The 18,265-nt window shown below is 44.4% G+C and overlaps 1 protein-coding gene and 1 pseudogene across 2 annotated transcripts in view; one reads left to right on the top strand and one right to left on the bottom strand.

Annotated features, from left to right (window-relative positions):
- Nucleotides 2,125-18,265, top strand: part of CPN1 (carboxypeptidase N subunit 1) — a 30,589-nt gene continuing 14,448 nt past the window's right edge. The window contains exons 1-3 of one of the 2 annotated variants that reach the window (XM_003483537.3): nucleotides 2,125-2,585; nucleotides 8,204-8,400; nucleotides 15,154-15,309. In XM_003483537.3, the coding sequence (XP_003483585.1) occupies nucleotides 2,366-2,585; nucleotides 8,204-8,400; nucleotides 15,154-15,309 (573 nt within the window). In that variant the 5' untranslated portion in view covers nucleotides 2,125-2,365. Of the gene's footprint in view, nucleotides 2,586-4,716; nucleotides 4,846-8,203; nucleotides 8,401-15,153; nucleotides 15,310-18,265 lie in introns of those variants that run through there. The other variant, XM_021073052.1, reaches the window with a different exon arrangement.
- On the bottom strand, nucleotides 6,518-7,545 carry LOC106506107 (annotated as a pseudogene).

Genomic DNA, 18,265 nt, shown 5'->3' with positions numbered 1-18,265 from the left:
ACTGAGTGTAATATTTTTAATGTTCACCCATCTTGTACAATATCAGTACTTTTCATTGTGAAATGATATTCCATCCTATGAATACACCATATTTTGTTCATCCACCAGGTAATGGATGTTTAGATTGTGTCCACTCTTCATTCATTGTGAATAATACTGCTATGAACATTCACATAACTAGTTTTTGTGTGGGCATGTATTTTCGTTTCTCATGGGTAGATATCTCAGAGTGAAATAGCTGGGTTGTGTAGTAAATATATGTTCAGACTTTTAAGAAACTGCAAAACTGTTTTCTAAAGTGGCTGCACTATTTATGTTCCCATCGATGATATGTTGGTTAGGGTTCTAGTTTCTCCCTATTCTCAACAACACTTATTGTGTCTTTTTGAATATAGCCATTCTAGTGGCTATGAAGTGGTATCTCATTGTGGTTTTAAATTGCATTTCCTCAGTGACCAATAACGTTGAACATCTTTCATGTGTTTATTAGTAATTCATGAATCTACTTCAGTAAAATATCTATTCAGATCTTTTGCCCACATTTTTTTATTGTATAATGATTTTTACTTTTTTCCATTATAGCTGGTTTACAGTGTTCTGTCAATTTTCTACTGTACAGCATGGTGACCCTGTTACACATACATGTACACATTCTATTTTCGCACATTATCAGGCTCCATTGTAAGTGACTAGACATAGTTCCCAGTGCTACACAGCAGGATCTCATTGCTAGTCCATTCCAAAGGCAATAGTCTGCATCTATTGACCCAAGCTCCTCATTCATCCCACTCCCTCCCCCTCTTTCTCCCCCAGCCTCTCCCCATTAGCAACCACAAGTCTATTCTCCAAGTCCATGATTTTCTTTTCTGTGGAAAGGTTCATTTGTGGCATATATTAGATTCCAGATATGTGATATCATATGGTATTTGTCTTTCTCTTTCTGACTTACTTCACTCAGTATGAGAGTCTCTAGTTCCCTCCTGTTGCTGCAAATGGCATTATTTTGTTCTTTTTGATGGCTGATTAGTATTCCATTATGTATATATACCACATCTTCGTAATCCAATTGTCTGTCGACGGACATTTAGGTTATTTCCATGTCTTGGCTATTGTGAATAGTGCTGCAATGAACATACAGGTGCATGTGTCTTTTTTATGGAAACTTTTGTCCAGATATATGCCCAAGAGTGGGATTTCTGGCTCATATGGTAGTTCTGGCTCATAAGGTACCTCCATACTGTTCCCCACAGTGGTTGTACCAGCTTACATTCCCACCAGCTTACATTCCCATTCCCCATAGAGGTTGTACCAGCTTACATTCCCATCACTTTTCTCCACACCCCCTCCAGCATTTGTTATTTGTGGACTTATTAATGATGGCCCTTCTGACTGGTGTGAGATGGTGTCTCATGGTAGTTTTGATTTGCATTTCTCTAATAATCAGTGACATTGAGCATATTTTCATGTGCCTGTTGGCCATCTGTATATCTTCCTTGGAGAAATGTCTATTCAGATCTTTTGCCCATTTTTCAATTGGTTTTTGGCTTTTTTGCTGTTGAGTTGTATGAGTAGTTTGTGTATTTTAGAGATTAAGCCCTTGTCAGTTGCATCATTTGAAACTATTTTCTCCCATTCCATAAATTGTCTTTTTGTTTTCTTTTTGGTTTCCTTTGCTGTGCAAAAGCTTGTTGGTTTGATTAGGTCCCACTGGTTTCTTTTTGCTTTTATTTCTGTTGCTTTGGGAGCTTGTGCCCACTTTTAAATTGGGTTGTAAGAGTTCTTGATTTATTCTGGATATATTGTCAGATATATGAGTGGCAATTATTTTCTTCCAACCTGTGGCTCATCTTTTCATTTTCTTAGTGGTATCAGTTGAAAGATGTTTGAGGAGAAAAAGGCCAAGACAGAGCCATGCTTCAGAAAGATAGGATGCAGGGTGAATCAAAAGAACAGAGTACTCTATTTTAATACTCCTCTCTGTGCTTTAAAATAGGGCCAAGTTTCTCAAAATTCTCTGGGAATCAAAGGGTTATAAGCAACTATTTATTGAAGCCTGTTTACAATCCGGTTAATCAGTAAACCAGAATCAGTGAAACTGCCCAATCTGGGTAAGTGCAAAAACCTTTCAAAGGGTTTTCGGGGATTAGGAGAGGCTGGGCGATGGGGGAGGGGAGATGAGCAGCTATTCCAGAGCCACACAAATAATTTCTGGCTCAGGAGAGACCGTTTTGAACTTTCTTTCCTGGGTCCCATTACACGGGTGTTTACTGGAGGGGAAACTAGGACGAGCTTGGCCCTCGGATTCTGACTGGTTAGTGGAAGAAGTGGGGTCCGTTTTAGTGACTCTCTGAAAAAGCCCAGCAAGATGTCAGACCTGGTCGCAATCTTCCTCCACCTCCTTCTCTTCAAGTTGGTTGCCCCGGTGACCTTTCGCCACCACCGCTATGATGACCTCGTGCGAACGCTGTACAAGGTGCACAACGAATGCCCCTACATCACTCGGGTTTACAGCATCGGGCGCAGCGTGAAGGGGAGACACCTCTACGTGCTGGAATTCAGTGACTACCCTGGAAACCACGAGCCCTGTAAGCCCTGAGCAGGTCTTCAAGTGTGTGGGGGGTAGGACCCTTCCCTTCCCAATCCGGTAACTGGGGTAGTGTCCGGGAGTCCGTGGACTCCTTCCCCCATTGTGTATCACCACCTCCTCAGCCTGGGCCACATATTTCCTAGCTTAGCCCTCAAAAGGCCCCTGCCTCTGGGGGGTTCCAAGCCCAAGGCAGGCTCCAGTCTGTTCCTCCTCCTTGGGTTCTGTTTGCTCAAGACCTTATTGGTAAAAGGTGAGTCTCGCTCCCTGCTTCCATTCCATCCCCCGTGCTTTCCCTCCCGTTACCCTTCTTTCTCCCTTCTGGCTCCTCTTCTGCCCGCCCCTAGCTAATGCCTCCGGAGGACCAGCCCTTCTAGTTCTGCCAGGAAACGTACAAGAGTTTAAGGGTATCCCTTTGGGGAATGACAGTATGATAAGAGTATGGGGTCCTGGAGAGAGTTTGAGGTCTAGGATATTCATTTCATTCTTTTTTGTTAGATTGTCTCTATTATTCAAGGAATCCATGTTTAGATAAAAATAGCAGTTAGATAAGGAAAAAAAAACCTCACCATAATCCCGCCACTCACAGCTGATCGTTGTTGACATATTGATGCATATTCTTCTAGACTTTCTTCTATGCATGTTTAAGCCACCTCCCTCAAACACACACATACATAGTTTTATATAAAAATGGAATCATATTATACTTGCTTTTCTCATCTCATAGTCTTTGATGAATAGTATCTGTGTCTCTAAATGTAGATCTACGTTATTGTTACGTGCTGCATAATAGTCCATGGTTGCATGGTTATGTCGCACTGTTTGTTTATTGATGGACATTTGTTTCTCATTCCTTATGGCTTCATTTACAGCAGTTGTGACATTCAGGTATGTCAGTTCCTGCTTCAAACTGTCACCCTCAAATCTCTCTTTTCCTCTCCATTCCACACCCTTCCCTCCAGCCCAAATCCCATTACCATCTGGCTAAATTCTTGCTCAAGGCTTCGGACTGTTCCCCTAACTCTTAACTGCCGCCACTCTCCAAACCTTTCGTTTAAGACCCAGATGCCAGATGCCCAAATATGGATTTAATCCCCTCTCTCCCTTGCTTAAAAACCTTCAATGACAACTTCACACCCAGTGGATTCTGTCCATGAGTTTCAGAATATTGCGTGGCCAGTGGGGAGGGCAGGTGCAGTGCAGGGGTGGGAGACTGGCTCAGGGAAGTCGAGGTGAGGGCAGGGCCTTGCTTTGAAGCTATGCTTGCAGAGCAAGCACTGCTTTTGCTCGGGTTGTGTGTTCATTGTGGCAGCTTGTGGGTGCTAATGAACCTTGAGGCTTAGCCCCTCACTCCATGCCCCTTCCTTGGTGGCTCCTCTGCTTTCTAGCATCGAAGGCTTTTCCTGAAGCTTTTCCTGCTCTTCTGACTCCCTAATCCCTCTTTTCTCTGTACTTTAGCTGTCCATCCATTCATTCTTTTCATTCATTCCTTAATTATCCCACAGATATTCCTGATTATTTACTCCAGCGCTTTGATAGACTCTGAATAGACCACAGAGACCCTGCCCTCAGGGCTTCATTCTAGCAGCGTAAGGCTGGCGATAAATGGGCAACTAAGTAAAATATGTGTTATATCAGATGAAAATAAGTGCCACTGAGGAGTTCCCGTCGTGGCGCAGTGGTTAATGAATCCGACTAGGAACCATGAGGTTGAGGGTTCAATCCCTGCCCTTGCTTAGTGGGTTAACGATCCGGCGTTGCCGTGAGCTGTGGTGTAGGTTGCAGACGCGGCTCAGATCCCACGTTGCTGTGGCTCTGGCGTAGGCTGGTGGCTACAGCTCCGATTAGACCCCTAGCCTGGGAACCTCCATATGCCGCAGGAGCGGTCCAAGAAATGGCAAAAAGACAAAAAAAAAAAATTTAAAAAAAATAAAAAAATAAAAGAGCATCTGACAAAAATTAAAAAAAAAAGAAAAAAAGAAAAGAAGTGCCACTGAGAAAAAGAAACCAGGAAGGAGAAAGGGGGAGCCGTGGAGGATTGTGGGTTGAGTCGGGGGATGGGGTTGTTGCTTTTTAGGAAACGTTTGAGGTGCTTTTTGAGCACGTGATGGAGGTGCCGTATTGGTATTGGGAAGGAAAACACTGCAGACAGAGGAGGAGCAGGACTGTGCTTGGCGTGTGTGAGGATCAAGGAGGCCCCTGTGGCTTCGGCAGAGTGAACGGTGGAAAAGCCAGGTCAGCAGAGCTGTCGGGAGTCTAAGGTAGGAGGCATTCCCATGGGGCCTGACAGGCCTTTGCAGAAGTTTTGGTTTCTGCTCTGAGTGAAGTGAGAAGCCACTGGGGGTTTTAAGCAGAAGAGTGCATGATCTTACTCAAATTTTTAAAAGATCTATCAGAACAAGGGTCAGCAAACTAGAACCTTGAGGACTAGCTATCTGTCTTAGTAAATAAAGTTTCCCAGAAACACAGTCATACCCATTTGTTTTTGTATCATCTATGTCTGTTTTCACGGGAAGCACTGAGTGCCTTCAACAAAGACGCAATAGTCCAGGATTTCAGTGGTTAACGAATCCGACTAGGAACCATGAGGTTGCAGGTTCGATCCCTGGCCTTGCTCAGTGGGTTAAGGATCCAGCGTTGCCTTGAGCTGTGGTGTAGATCGAAGACGCAGCTTGGATCCCGAGTTGCTGTGGCTGTGGCGTAGGCTGGCGGCTATAGCTCAGATTGGACCCCTAGCCTGGGAACCTCCATATGCTGTGGGTGCAGCCCTAGAAAAGGCAAAACGAAAAAAAAAAAAAAAAAAAAGGGCGCAATAGTCTATGAAGCCCAAAGGATTTACTGTCTGGTCCTTTACAGGAAAAGTTTGCCAACTGCTGACTCAGGAGAATAGACTTGAATGGCTGGGCAGATGCAAGGAGTTTAAGTAGGAGATTTATTGTAAAAATCCAGGCACTCGAATGCGAGGGCTTGAACCAGAATGACGGCAGTGGTTGTTAGGAGATGTGGCTGTATTCTGGATTTATGGAAAGTAGAGACAAATGCATTTTACATAGAGCACCTGCTAAGAGCACAGCACTTTGCTAGGTGATCTATAGCACCGTGATTCTCAGACTTTTGGATTTCACAGGCGTTAAACAGACACAGTTACATATATATACAATTTTTAGTGAATAAGAGAGATTCGAGGGGACGAAAATATATTTTCCAAATTTTATTTTGCTGAGCAAGGATGTTGAAGAATGCTACCTTCCATCTGTCACCATCCTTTCTAAAAGAAGAGATAACCTAACAAGAAAAGTAAGCAAGACATAGTAAGAGGAAAGAAATATGCAAAAATTAAAGGATGCACATGATGGAAAATCTACCATACAATCCTTATGGGTTATAGACATGCCTTTGGGAAAGATTGCTATATCTTTACCAAGATAAATAACAATGGATTGTATCCTAAAGAAAATTAAAAATGGCATACATTTCAAAGCCCAGGTCCAAAGGAAAGGAAATAGGACATGTACAAAATTGGGCAAAAGTCACAGTCGGAGGTTTAAGTGTCATCACAGGGACATTCAGCAGCGAGTTCTCTCCCAGCAAGGAAAACTCGGATGGCTTGGTGGAGTAAGGAGCATTTGAAATGAGCCTAGGAGGACAGTGAGGGGGACTTAGACATGCGGTGATGAAGAGGTAGAGACTCAGAAAAGTTATGGAGGCAGGAGAGTGTTGGGTAGAAGGTAACTCACTTGGAAAGAGCTTTTCTCCTTCCTTTTCAAAAGGGACAAGAATGATTTTCTTTTTTTTTTTCTTCCCCCGACCTTCCTCCAGCACATGGAGTTTCCAGGCCTGGGATCAGATCTGAGCCACAGTTGGATCTAAGCTGTAGCTGCAGCAACAACCAGATCCTTAATCCGCTGTGCAGGCTGGGGATCGAAGCTGCCTCCCAGTGCTCCCAAGACGCCAACAATCCCAGCGTGCCACAGTGGGAACTCCAGGAATGATTTTCTTTAAGTGATTCTCGAGGCTCTTTTCATGACCTCACTTCTTTTGTTTGTTTTTTCAGTGAGAACTCTAGGGCTTTATTACGAATAGAGCGGACTGACCAGGAACCCCCCTCCCTCTCCAATCTTTCTTTTCCACCCTCTTCCTCTCAATACACCCCTTCACGTCAGGTCACTAGGCCATCCGGGAAGAGGACCCTGGGGAGAGTGAAAAGGAGCAACGCCTTCTCCAAAGTCCTTTGAAACGACCATGGAGTCTTCTCCTGTCTCCAGCTGAGAATCTTTTGGCGCGAGGGGTGTGCAATCAGCTCTGATTTGTGAGGTCCTCCATGTCTACATCCTGGGGGGCTTTTGTCTTCGTTTTCAATTTTGGCTCTGAATTTCTAGTGCTAGCTAGTTCATAGAGGGCTTCCACTTCCATTGCTGCTTTCTCTTTCTGTGCAAGCCAGATCTGCTGGAGGAGTTTTCTGCACTTCTTCCCAGATGGAGGAATGTTGACGCCCACTTCCTGAGGTGGTGCCGTGTGATCAGCCCTTCCTGTATCACGGCTCTGACCACACGGTGCTTCAGTCACTGCTCCCGGCTCAACACCCACCGCCGCTTGAACAGCTTCTTGAGCTCCTTCTGGGGCTGGTTGATTTTCCCACCCGGAGCACCCCTGGTTGTGCTCATGACCTCACTTCTTACTTCAACCGAACAGTTAACACAGCCAAAGAAAAGACTTAGGAATGCAACACATGTAGACTCCTTCCTACTCTGTGTCTCAAGACACGGCATTCTCAGATATGAGGGGAGATTTTAGTTTCCTGAGAATGAGGAAAATTAAATTTTCAACTGGTATGATTAAGAACTGTGGTGCTATAACCTAGAGAACTTTAGGCCAGCAGATCTTGGGAAAATACCATCCTTATCCTGAAAAGATTTGTCTCTGAAAGGCATCAAGCTACCTCCATGCCACCTTGGCTTTGATCCCCCCCCCCTTTTTTTTTTTTTTTTTGTCTTTTTGCTATTTTTTGGGCCGCTCCTGTGGCATATGGAGGTTCCCAGGCTAGGGGTCCAATCGGAGCTGTAGCCACCGGCCTACACCAGAGCCACAGCCACGCAGGATCCGAGCCGCCTCTGTGACCCACACCACAGCTCACGGCTATGCCAGATCCTCAACCCACTGAGCAAGGCCAAGGATTGAACCCGCAACCTCATGATTCCTAGTCGGATTCGTTAACCATTGAGCCATGACAGGAACTCCTTTGATCCCTGTTATTAATCAGCTGGATGACCTCTGATAAATTACTGAACTCCTTCTCAGGACCCTCATCCTAAGGCTAATAATGCCTGCTTCACAGGTTTTCTTGAAGATTCGCAAGAACATAAATGCCTAGTACACAGAAGGGGTTCAATAAATAGTAGACATTTTTATCCCTGGCATGAATTTTGATAGCATTTGTAGTTGCAGTTTGTTCAAAGGAGGCACATGGATTATCAGAAAAGACCTAACAATAGCACGAGGCTTTCTTTTATTCATTACTGACAAAAAGAACGACCTTTGCATTGTTAGGAATCACTGGCGCTTGCAAACTTCCCCCAACTTTTTAAAAAATCTCCCTATGTCTGTTTCTCCCGCTGGCAGTGGAACCAGAAGTCAAGTATGTGGGGAACATGCATGGCAATGAGGTGCTGGGCCGTGAGCTGCTGCTGCAGTTGTCGGAGTTCCTGTGCGAGGAGTTCCGAAACGGGAACCAGCGGATCGTCCGGCTGGTGGAGAGCACGCGCATTCACATCCTGCCGTCCATGAACCCTGATGGCTACGAGGTGGCTGCTGCCCAGGTACGGAGCCCGGGGGGGGGGGGGGGTAGGCCCTGCGGAGATCAGAGCCCTCTTAGGCAGCAAGGAAAAGCCAGGGGACAAGGTCTGTCCCACTACAAATGCCACGATGTGATAGAGCAAAAACCTGAGAAAGCATGAAGTCTTGGCTTCAGCCCTGTAGCGCCCTAAGCAATGGATGCGGGTTCTCTCTGTGCTCTGCTTCCCTCCGAGGCGCCTTTCCAGTTGACCTCTCCGTGTCATTGTGAGGGTCGGTGGGGCAATAGCAGGGACCACATGGGGTCAACTGGGAAATACTAAACAGGTGTGAAGGGATCTTGCAAAATAGCCCTTCTTCCCCAAACTTTTAGCTTCAAACCCTAAATATTCTGCTTCCTCCCACACTATACTTCCATTCGCGTTTGGGGGGAAAAGACAAAGAAGGAGCTTTTCTCAGAATTGCAAGGAGGTGGGTTAGTTCTAGATTCTTTATTATATTTCTGTAGTGGTTTTTTTCCTTTATCAGCTTTTTAATTATTTTAGAGTCACATTTTGCAGGGGGCAAATAAGAAAAAATGTTTATGAGCTTTTACTTTATTTCCTAACAAAAATTCAAAGTTTTAGTGTGCCTGACTTTAAATCAGCAATTCTTTTGTGGCTGTGTATCAGGTGTAGGTGAAGATTTTTGAAATATAAATGCCGTGGTCCCCCCATCCCCCATGACAGTCTACTGAATTAGAATTCTCAGCAATGAGGCCAGGCATCTGCAGTAAACATGGATATATTCCTTTAAAACTGTGTTTAAACCTGGTTTGTTTGGAGGGTTTTTTTGGAGGGGGGTATAAATTAAAGAGGTTTTTTTCCCACTTAAAATTTTGTTTGAGGAGTTCCTGTTGTGGGTGCAGCAGAAATGAATCTGACTAGGAACCATGAGGTTGTGGGTTCGATCCCTGGCCTTACTCAGTGTGTTAAGGATCCAGCATTGCCGTGAGCTGGGGAGTAGGTCGCAGACACAGCTCGGATCTGGTGTGGCTGTGGCTCTGGCGTAGGCTGGCACCTGTAGCTCCGATTTGACCCTTAGCTCGGGAACCTCCCTATGCCTTGGGTATGGCCCTAAAAAAGCAAAAACGAACAAACATAAAAATATGTTTGAGAGTAGTCTCGAAAGTCTTTTTGTGTTTAAGACTAAACCACCACTTTTTTAAAAACTGAAGCACAGTTGACTTATAATGTTGTACTTTTACTTTTTAAAATTTTGTTTTATTGTGGTAAGAGCACCCAAAATGAGAGCTACCCTCTTAACAAAGTTTTTAAGTGCCCAGTACAGTATTGTAGACTGTAAGTACAACTTTGTACAGCTGATCTGCAGAATTTATCTATCCTGTTCAATCAAAACTTGATGCTGGAGTTCCCGTCGTGGCGCAGTGTTTAACGAATCCGACTAGGAACCATGAGGTTGCCGGTTCGATCCCTGGCCTTGCTCAGTGGGTTAAGGATCTGGCATTGCCATGAGCTGTGGTGTAGGTCACAGACACAGCTCAGATCCCACGTTGCCATGGCCATGGTGTAGGCCAGCGGCTACAACTCCGATTAGACCCCTAGCCTGGGAACCTCCATATGCTGCGGGAGTGGCCCTAGAAAAGGCAATAAATAAATAAATAAATATATATATATATATAATAAAGGTTTAAAAAAAAAATTTGATGCCCCTTTGCTAGTAACTTCTCATTTCCCCTCCTCCCAGCCTCTGGCAACCACCCTCCATGCTCTGATTTCATGAATCTGACCCATACTAGTGGGGCTCCATCCCATACAAGTTAGAACCCCACAGCATCTCTCCTCTAATAACCCATCCCATTTTAAAGCTGCTTGAGGATAGGGCTGGGGGGTGAGAAGAAGCAGAGCGGGAAATGGAGCCAAGATATTGAACCAAATACAAATCTGACCCTTTCAGTCTTACAGTCTCCTGCGGACATGACTCAACAAATGAAAAAAGAAAACATAGTCCCCATTACCCCCACACACACTGGAAATCAGAGAGGTGGACATTAATGTGCCTCAAGACTTGAGTTTCCAAAAGAGCAAGCCAATTCAAAAGGGGTGCGGGGGAGAACCCAGCCTGGCTGCTGTCCTAGTGGTCCTTACCTGAATTGCCGTGGGGAGACTGGAGAAGCACCTCAGACCTGCCCACATCCTTTTGGGGATGAGGTCGGGGAGGGGGAAATGGGGAATACCCTGCCAGCCCACTGCATCCTAGAGCCATCTCTGGGGAGCCAGTCACCTCTGCTCACCTGCTATGTATGAGTTCAAGGGGAGCAGATCTTGAACCTGAACCCAAGAGAGGACCCATCAGGTTCTCAAACTCCCAGAGATACCTGCCATACCCAGAGGAAACCTGTCCATATGGCTACCTAGGGAAGACCTGCCTGGCCACCAAAATGTGAAGCTACCTGTAGGTAAGGCAGAATAATACTGCTGCACCTCCCAAAGATGATCAAGTCCTAACTCCTGGAACCTGTGAATATGTTAGGTTATGTGGCAAAGGTTACAGACAGAATTAAGGTTGTTCATCAAAGGACCTTAAAATATCCTGGATTATTTGGGTGGGTCCTGTGTAACCAATCACAGGGGTCCTTGAAATGTGGAAGAGGGAGACAGAAAATCATCGTCAAAGAGAGATTTGAAGACGTTATGCTGCTGGCTTTGAGGATGAAAGAAGGGACCATGCATGAGTCAGGGAACATGTCTGGCTAGAAGCTGGAAAAGTCAGGAAACAGATTCCCCTGAGACTTCAGAAGGAACACAGCCCTGCTGATACCTTGATTTTAGTTTTGTGAGACCCCTTTCTGTTTTCTGACCTCCAAAAGTGTAAGATCTATCTAGATAGTGCAAGTTTAAGCCACTAAGGTTGTGGTCATTTATAATTGCCCTGTAATAGGAAACTAATAAACCAACCCTGTTCATGGGATCTTTCTGTTAAGGGAAGTCCTTACCTACCAGCCTAACTAATGACCCAGTGTTAGTAGTAAGTTGACTGACAGGTACATTTTTTTTTTTTTGGTCTTTTTGTCTTTTTAGGGCCACACCCATGGCATATGGAGGTTCCCAGGCTAGGGGTCTAATCGGAGCTGTAGCCGCTGGCCTACACACAGCAACACCAGATCCGAGCCACATCTGTGACCTATACCACAACTTATGGCAACGCTGGATCCTTAACCCACTGAGCGAGGCCAGGGATCGAACCCTCAACCTCATGGTTCCTAGTTTGATGCTTGGTTCCTGCTGCACCATGACGGGAACTCCAGCTGACAGGTAAATTATCATAACTGTTAATATGGACTGTTATGAGTCTCATGGTTATACATGAGCAAGCAGAGGAGACCCCTGTAAGCATAATGAAAATCATTACCTCACTGGAGTGAAAAGTCAAACTCCAAATGGAAAAAAATCATATAAATGTTTTCCACTGGAACAAAATTGATACAGGAAACTTAAGAGAGTGTCAAAAAAATGTTCTTAAGGAGATCTAAGAATAAAATATGAGCACAATGCCATGAAAAATAGAGAAATCTGAGAATAATAAAGAGTTCTTAGAAAAATATGAGAGTGGTAGTGGTACATCATTGAGTGTGTAGCCTTCTAGGACCCATTGTTCCCCTGCTTCCAGGACCGGCCACCAGTTTAGGCTCCCCGCTCCCAGTCCACAGGGCTTCAGTGGACACTGTTTCCTTGCTCTAATACCAAACAGAATATCAAATTGAATTTCAGTTGTGTAAGGGCTTGTGACCTCAGCTCTATTCCACTATTTCATGTATTTTAAGTATTTTTGTATATATCTATCTCCCCACATATACCATGAATTCCTAGAAAGCTAGGATAATGTCCCATCTCTTTCCTTAGTATCTGCCAGAAGGCTTTGAAGGACTGAAATAGATGTGGAATGATTAAATGGATGAATGAATGTGTGAATACATGATGAAATGTGAAATGTGAGCAGAGAGAGATTAAGGGATCCAGGAAGTTGTTATTGCTCATGGATCTTAAGGGACAAACAAATAAAGAGGGGGGCACAGGGGTGGTTTCTGCCTTAGAAAACAGTTTAGCAGGTTCTGAAAAAGTTAAGTATGAGCTTACCTTATGATCCAGCAATCCCTACTATTAGATAACTAGAAATGAAAACATGTGTTCACACAAACACTTGTACACAATGTTCATGGCAGCATTATTCACAATAGCCAAAAAGTAGAAGCAAACCGTATAATGGGTTTCATAGTATCCCTCTGGCCCCCTCCAGTACATGTCTACCTGGAACCTGTGAATGTGATCTTATTTAGAAACAGGGTCTTTGCCTATGCAATGACGTTTAAATGAAGTCATACTGGATTAGGGAGAGTAAGTCAGCTGTGACTGGTGTCCTTATAAGAAGAAAACCATTTGTTTCAAAGACACAACACAGTGGGGAGAAGGCCATGTAAAGACGGAAGTAGAGATTGCAGTGATGTGTCTAGAAGCCGAGGAACACCAAGGATTGCCAACAGCCACCAGAAACTGGAAGAGTCAAAGGATCTTTCTTTAAAGCATTCAGAGAGCATGCCCCTGCTGACCTCTTGATTTCAGACTCTAGCCTTGTGGTAATTTGTTACAGCAGCCCTAGGAAACTTAAACAGTCTATTAACTGGCGAGTGGATAAACAAAATGTGTTAAATCCATGTAGTGGAATTATTTGGAAATAAAAGGGATTGAAGTACTGATACATGCTACAACATGGGGGAACCTCAAAAACATTCTGCCCAGTGAAAAAAGCCTAACACACTGTATATATCCCACTTATCAAAATGTCCAGAAAGGCAAATCCATAGAGACAGAAAGTGATTACTTAGGGCTGGAGTAAAAGTTAGAGTGACTGCAAATAGGCATGAGGTTTCTTTTCAGGACGATAGAAATATTCTCAAATTGTGGGAATGGTTGTACAATCTGTAAGCATGCTAAAATGCATTGAATTGTACACATATAATGAGGGAATGTTATAGTATGTAAGATATATCTCAATAAAGCTGTTTTTTTAAAAATAGGGGTTCCCACCCTTCTACACTGTTGGTGGAAATGTAATTTGGTACAGCCACTATGGAAGACAGTACGGAGGTTCCTTAAAAAACTGAAAATAGAGCTACCATATGATCCAGCAATCCCATTCCTAGGCATCTATCTAGAAAAGATGAAAACTTACTTGAAAAGATACATATACCCAGTGCTCATAGCAGTGCTATTCATAGTAGCCAAAACATCTAAATAACCAAGTGCCCATCAACAGACAGTTGGTTTAAGAAAATAAATAATTGTCTGCTTATGGCTGGAATATTACTCAGTCATAAAAAAGAATGGAATATTGCCATTTGCAGCAGCATGGATGGACTTTGAGAATATCAGACTAAGTGAAGTAAGTTAGAGGAGTACCTGTCACAGCTCAGTGGGTTAAGAACCCGACCAGTAGCCATGAGGATGTGGGTTCGATCCATGGCCTTGTTCACTGGGTTAAGCATCCAGCATTGCCCTGAGTTGTGGTGTAAGTCACAAATGCAGCTTGGATCCCATGTGACTGTGGCTGTGGTTTAGGCCGGCAGCTGCAGCTCCAGTTAGACTCCTAGCCTGGGAACTTGGGAACTTCCATATGCCACAGTTTTGTGGCCATTTTTAAAAGAAAAAGAAAAAAATATAAGTGAATCTATATGCAAAGCAGAAGCAGACTTACAGATAGAAAACAAATTTATGATTACCAAAGGGGAGAGGGAGAAGGGAGGGATAAATCAAGAATTTGAGATAAACAGATACAAACTATTATACATAAAATAGATCAAACAACAAGGATTTACTGTAGAGCACAGGGAACTATATTCACTATCTTGTAATAACCTATAATGGACAATAATCTGAAATATATCTATATAACTGAAAAAGTGTACTTTCTCGCTGCATATTCCTTTACCATTCTGATTAAATAAATTTTTTTTAAGTAGGGTTTCCAGGAGTTCCTGTCGTGGCGCAATGGTTAACAGATCCGACTAGGAACCATGAGGTTGCGGGTTCGATCCCTGGCCTTGCTCAGTGGGTTAAGGATCCAGCGTTGCCTTGAGCTGTGGTGTAGGTTGCCGTCACGGCTCGGATCCCATGTTGCTGTGGCTCTGGTGTACAGCTCCAATTCAACCCCTAGCCTGGGAACCTCCATATGCCGTGGGAGCGGCCCAAGAAATAGCAAAAAAAAAAAAAAAGTAGGGTTTCCCATTATCCTGCAACATCCTCCTTTTGTTAGACCTTCTCCTGGGATCTCTACCTTCAGCACATGGTCTACAGGGAAACCATGCCCCTGGGACTTAGGATGAGTTGAGGAAAATGTGACATCATTTGATAGATCAAACTAATGCAGAAATAGAACTATACAGTGTTCTTCAGATAGAGGAATCAGTATGAAACTTTCATCTTTCAGAGTTATCGTTGTGGCTCAGTGGTTAACGAAACTGACTAGCATCCATGAGGACATGGGTTCGATCCCTGGCCTCACTCATTGGGTTAAGGATCCAGCATTGCCGTTGCCGTGAGCTGTGGTGTAGGTCGCAGACGTGGCTTGGATGCTGCATTGCTGTGGCTGTGGTGTAGGCCAGCAGCTATAGCTCAGATTCGACCCCTAGCCTGGGAACCTCCATATGCTGCGAGTACAGCCCCCAAAAGACAAAACAAATACACAAAAACCCTTCATCTTTCATCTCTCCCTTTTCCCACTAGGGCCGGAACATCTCTGGGTACCTGATTGGCAGGAACAATGCAAATGGAGTGGACCTGAACCGCAACTTCCCCGATCTCAATACCTACATCTACTACAATGAGAAGAACGGAGGCCCCAACCACCACTTGCCCCTTCCAGACAACTGGAAAAGTCAGGTAAGAGGTGAAGTTTGCCTGCAGAAGCAGGTAAATCAGTATCTGGATTTTCTTCTCGCAAACTTCACATTAACTAAATAAGCAAGAATTCAGATTCACTTTTTTTTGGTGTGTGTTTGTTTTTGGCTGCAGTGTGCAGCGACTTAATGTGGGATCTCAGTTCCCAGACCAGGCAGTGAACCCGGGCACCAACAGTGAAAGCACTGAGTCCTAACCACTAGGCCCACCTGGCCACCAGGGAACTCAAGCATCAACTTAATTCTGTGCTAATCTGTCCAGAGCTGTGGTAACTGTATCATAAGCTTCTTTGTATTTATTCCCTCCCCTGCATAGAGCCCTTCACTGAATGCAGACTACTTGATGTTAGTGTTGACAGTGGTGAAGGAGGAAAAAGTGGTATCATACCATTGCACAGAACTTTACAGTTTTAGAGTTCTTTCTCAGCTAGGGTTTCAGCTGATCATCATAACACTGTGTGATAAGTGCATCAAGCAGTGTTATCCATCCCCATTTTACAGATATTACCTATAGATGAAATAATTTTTTTTTTTTTGGCTGCACCATGGCATATGGAACTTCCAGGCGAGGAATCAGGTCCGAGCCACAGTTGCTATCCAAGCTGCAGCTGCAGCAATGCCAGATCCCTAACCCTTGTGCCAGACCAGGGATCGAACCCATGTCCCAAGACCCTGCTGATCTCATTGCACCACAAGGGGAACTCCTGGATGAAATCATTTAAACTCACACAGTGAGTAATTGAGGGACTCAGCATTAAAACCCAGGTCTTCTGGGAGTTCCCTTGTGGCACAGCAGGTTAAGGACCTGATATTGTCACTGCGGTGGCTCCGGTTGCTGCTGTGACACGGGTTTGCTCCTTGGCCCAGGAATTTCCACATCCTGCAGGTGGAGCCAAAAAATAATAACAAATTAGAAAAAATAAAACAGAACCCAGGTCTTCTGACTCCTTTTCCAGCATTCTATACACACACTAAACTGTCAAAAGTGTCCTCTTAATATTCCATAGCGAAATCTCTCTACATGTGATGAACTATATGCTTATCAAAAATTAACTATAGAAAGTGATTCAAGGCATCTCAACCTTATAGTTCTTCCTCTTTCCTTTCTGTGGGACCCTTGGCTACTTCACCGTACTCTCATTTCTCTTACTTTCTCAACCAAAGGATCCCGTTTGGTGCTCCCAGGCCTCTCTCCCTAGGAAGCCTGTAATGCCACCCCCTGGGAACTGAATGGTTTCATCCTAATGGTGGGTCTGCTCCCTGGAATAAGTACTGCCATCCCTGGAGCATCACCGTTACCCTGTTTCTTACACTGTATGGGCTAGTTTTAAACATTCCATTTGTGAATATCTCAATTTAGAGACTGGGGAGAGGAAGTGGGTTCAATCCTTGGCCTCGCTCAGTGGGTTAAGGCTATAGCGTTGCTGTGAGCTATGATGTAGGTCACAGACATGGCTCGGATCTGGAGTTGCTGTGGCTGTGGCGTAGGCTGGCAACTGTAGCTCTGATTCAATCCCTAGCCTGGGAACCCCCATATGCTGCTGGTGCGGCCTTCAAAAGACAAAAAAAAAAAAAAAAAAAAAAAAGGACAACGAGAAGTCTCTTGCTCCTGATGAGACAGTCTTAAAGGAGAGAAACTGGCCTTGTCTGGATGGGTAGAGAATTAGGGCATGGAGAAAGTATTGCTTCAAAGCATCAGAGCCTGGTCACAGAGCAGGACTGCTGCCTTTGGGATTATATCCACTGTTACTGGGTAAGACTCAACATTATTCATTTGGTCTCCCTTGGGATGGAAGCGATAAGGGCCTTCACAGCTGACCTTTAATGCAGGAGGAGCCACTAACACATTAACACCACATGGCCTAAGCACATCCATCCTGAGGGGAGGAAGAACAATGAAGACTGTACATTATTTACTTATACTGCAAGTCCAATAAATTCAAGGCTTTCCTTAGAGTCTACTGTCACTCACTAGCAATATAATCTGCAAGAAAAGAGTAAAATCTCACTGTTTAGCCAAGGCTGGCCCATTTTACATTTACTTCTAATTCGTGACGTTTGGATGTGAGCACAGAAAAGTGTGCTGTGTGTCAGCATCACAGCAGATGTGTTGGGGGAAGGTGGAGGTTGAAAACCATTGCTGTAAACCAGAACGTTTCAGATATATTTACTAGAGCCCTACATTTCTATAGAGGTGCTCCAGAAACCACTGGAGCCATGAGTATATTGGGGAACCCTTGCGTTGTTGCCAGAGAGAGGCCCATCTGGGTCTCTGAGTTCTCCAACCATGTTACCCTAATTCAAACTGCTCTTTGTTTCCACTCTTTTTAAAAATATGCTTTAGGAGTTCCCAATGTGGCTCAGTGGTAATGAATCTGACCAGTATCCATGAGACATGGGTTTGATCCCTGGCCTCCCTCAGTGGGTTAAAGATCTGGCATTGCCATGAGCTGTGGTATAAGTCACAGACGTAGCTTGGATCTGGCGCTGCTGTGGCTGTGGTGCAGGCTGGCAGCTACAGCTCCCAGTTGACACCTAGCCTGGGAACTTCCATATGTTGTGGGTGTGGCCCTAAAAAATAAAATAATAACAAAATAGGCTTTATTTTTGAGCCGTTTTAGTTTCACAGTAAAATTGAGTGGAAAGTATAGAGCATTACCATACATCAGCATTATCAGCATCTCCAACCAGAGTGGTACATCATTTATTACAATGATGAACCTATATATTTTTTTCCCTTTTTTTTTTTTTTTGGTCTTTTTGTCTTTTCTAGGGCCACACCTGTGGCATATGGAGGTTCCCAGGCTAGGGATCTAATCAGAGCTGTAACCGCCAGCCTACACCACAGCCACAGCAACGCGGGATCTGAGCCATGTCTGCGACCTACACCACAGCTCATGGCAATGCCAGATCCCCAACCCACTGAGTGAGGCCAGGGA

The sequence above is a fragment of the Sus scrofa genome, chromosome 14, assembly GCF_000003025.6.
Source record: "Sus scrofa isolate TJ Tabasco breed Duroc chromosome 14, Sscrofa11.1, whole genome shotgun sequence".
In the NCBI taxonomy this organism is placed as follows: domain Eukaryota; kingdom Metazoa; phylum Chordata; class Mammalia; order Artiodactyla; family Suidae; genus Sus; species Sus scrofa.
The sequence above is the reverse complement of the archived record's forward strand: the minus strand, read 5'-3'. Positions and strand labels throughout refer to the sequence as shown.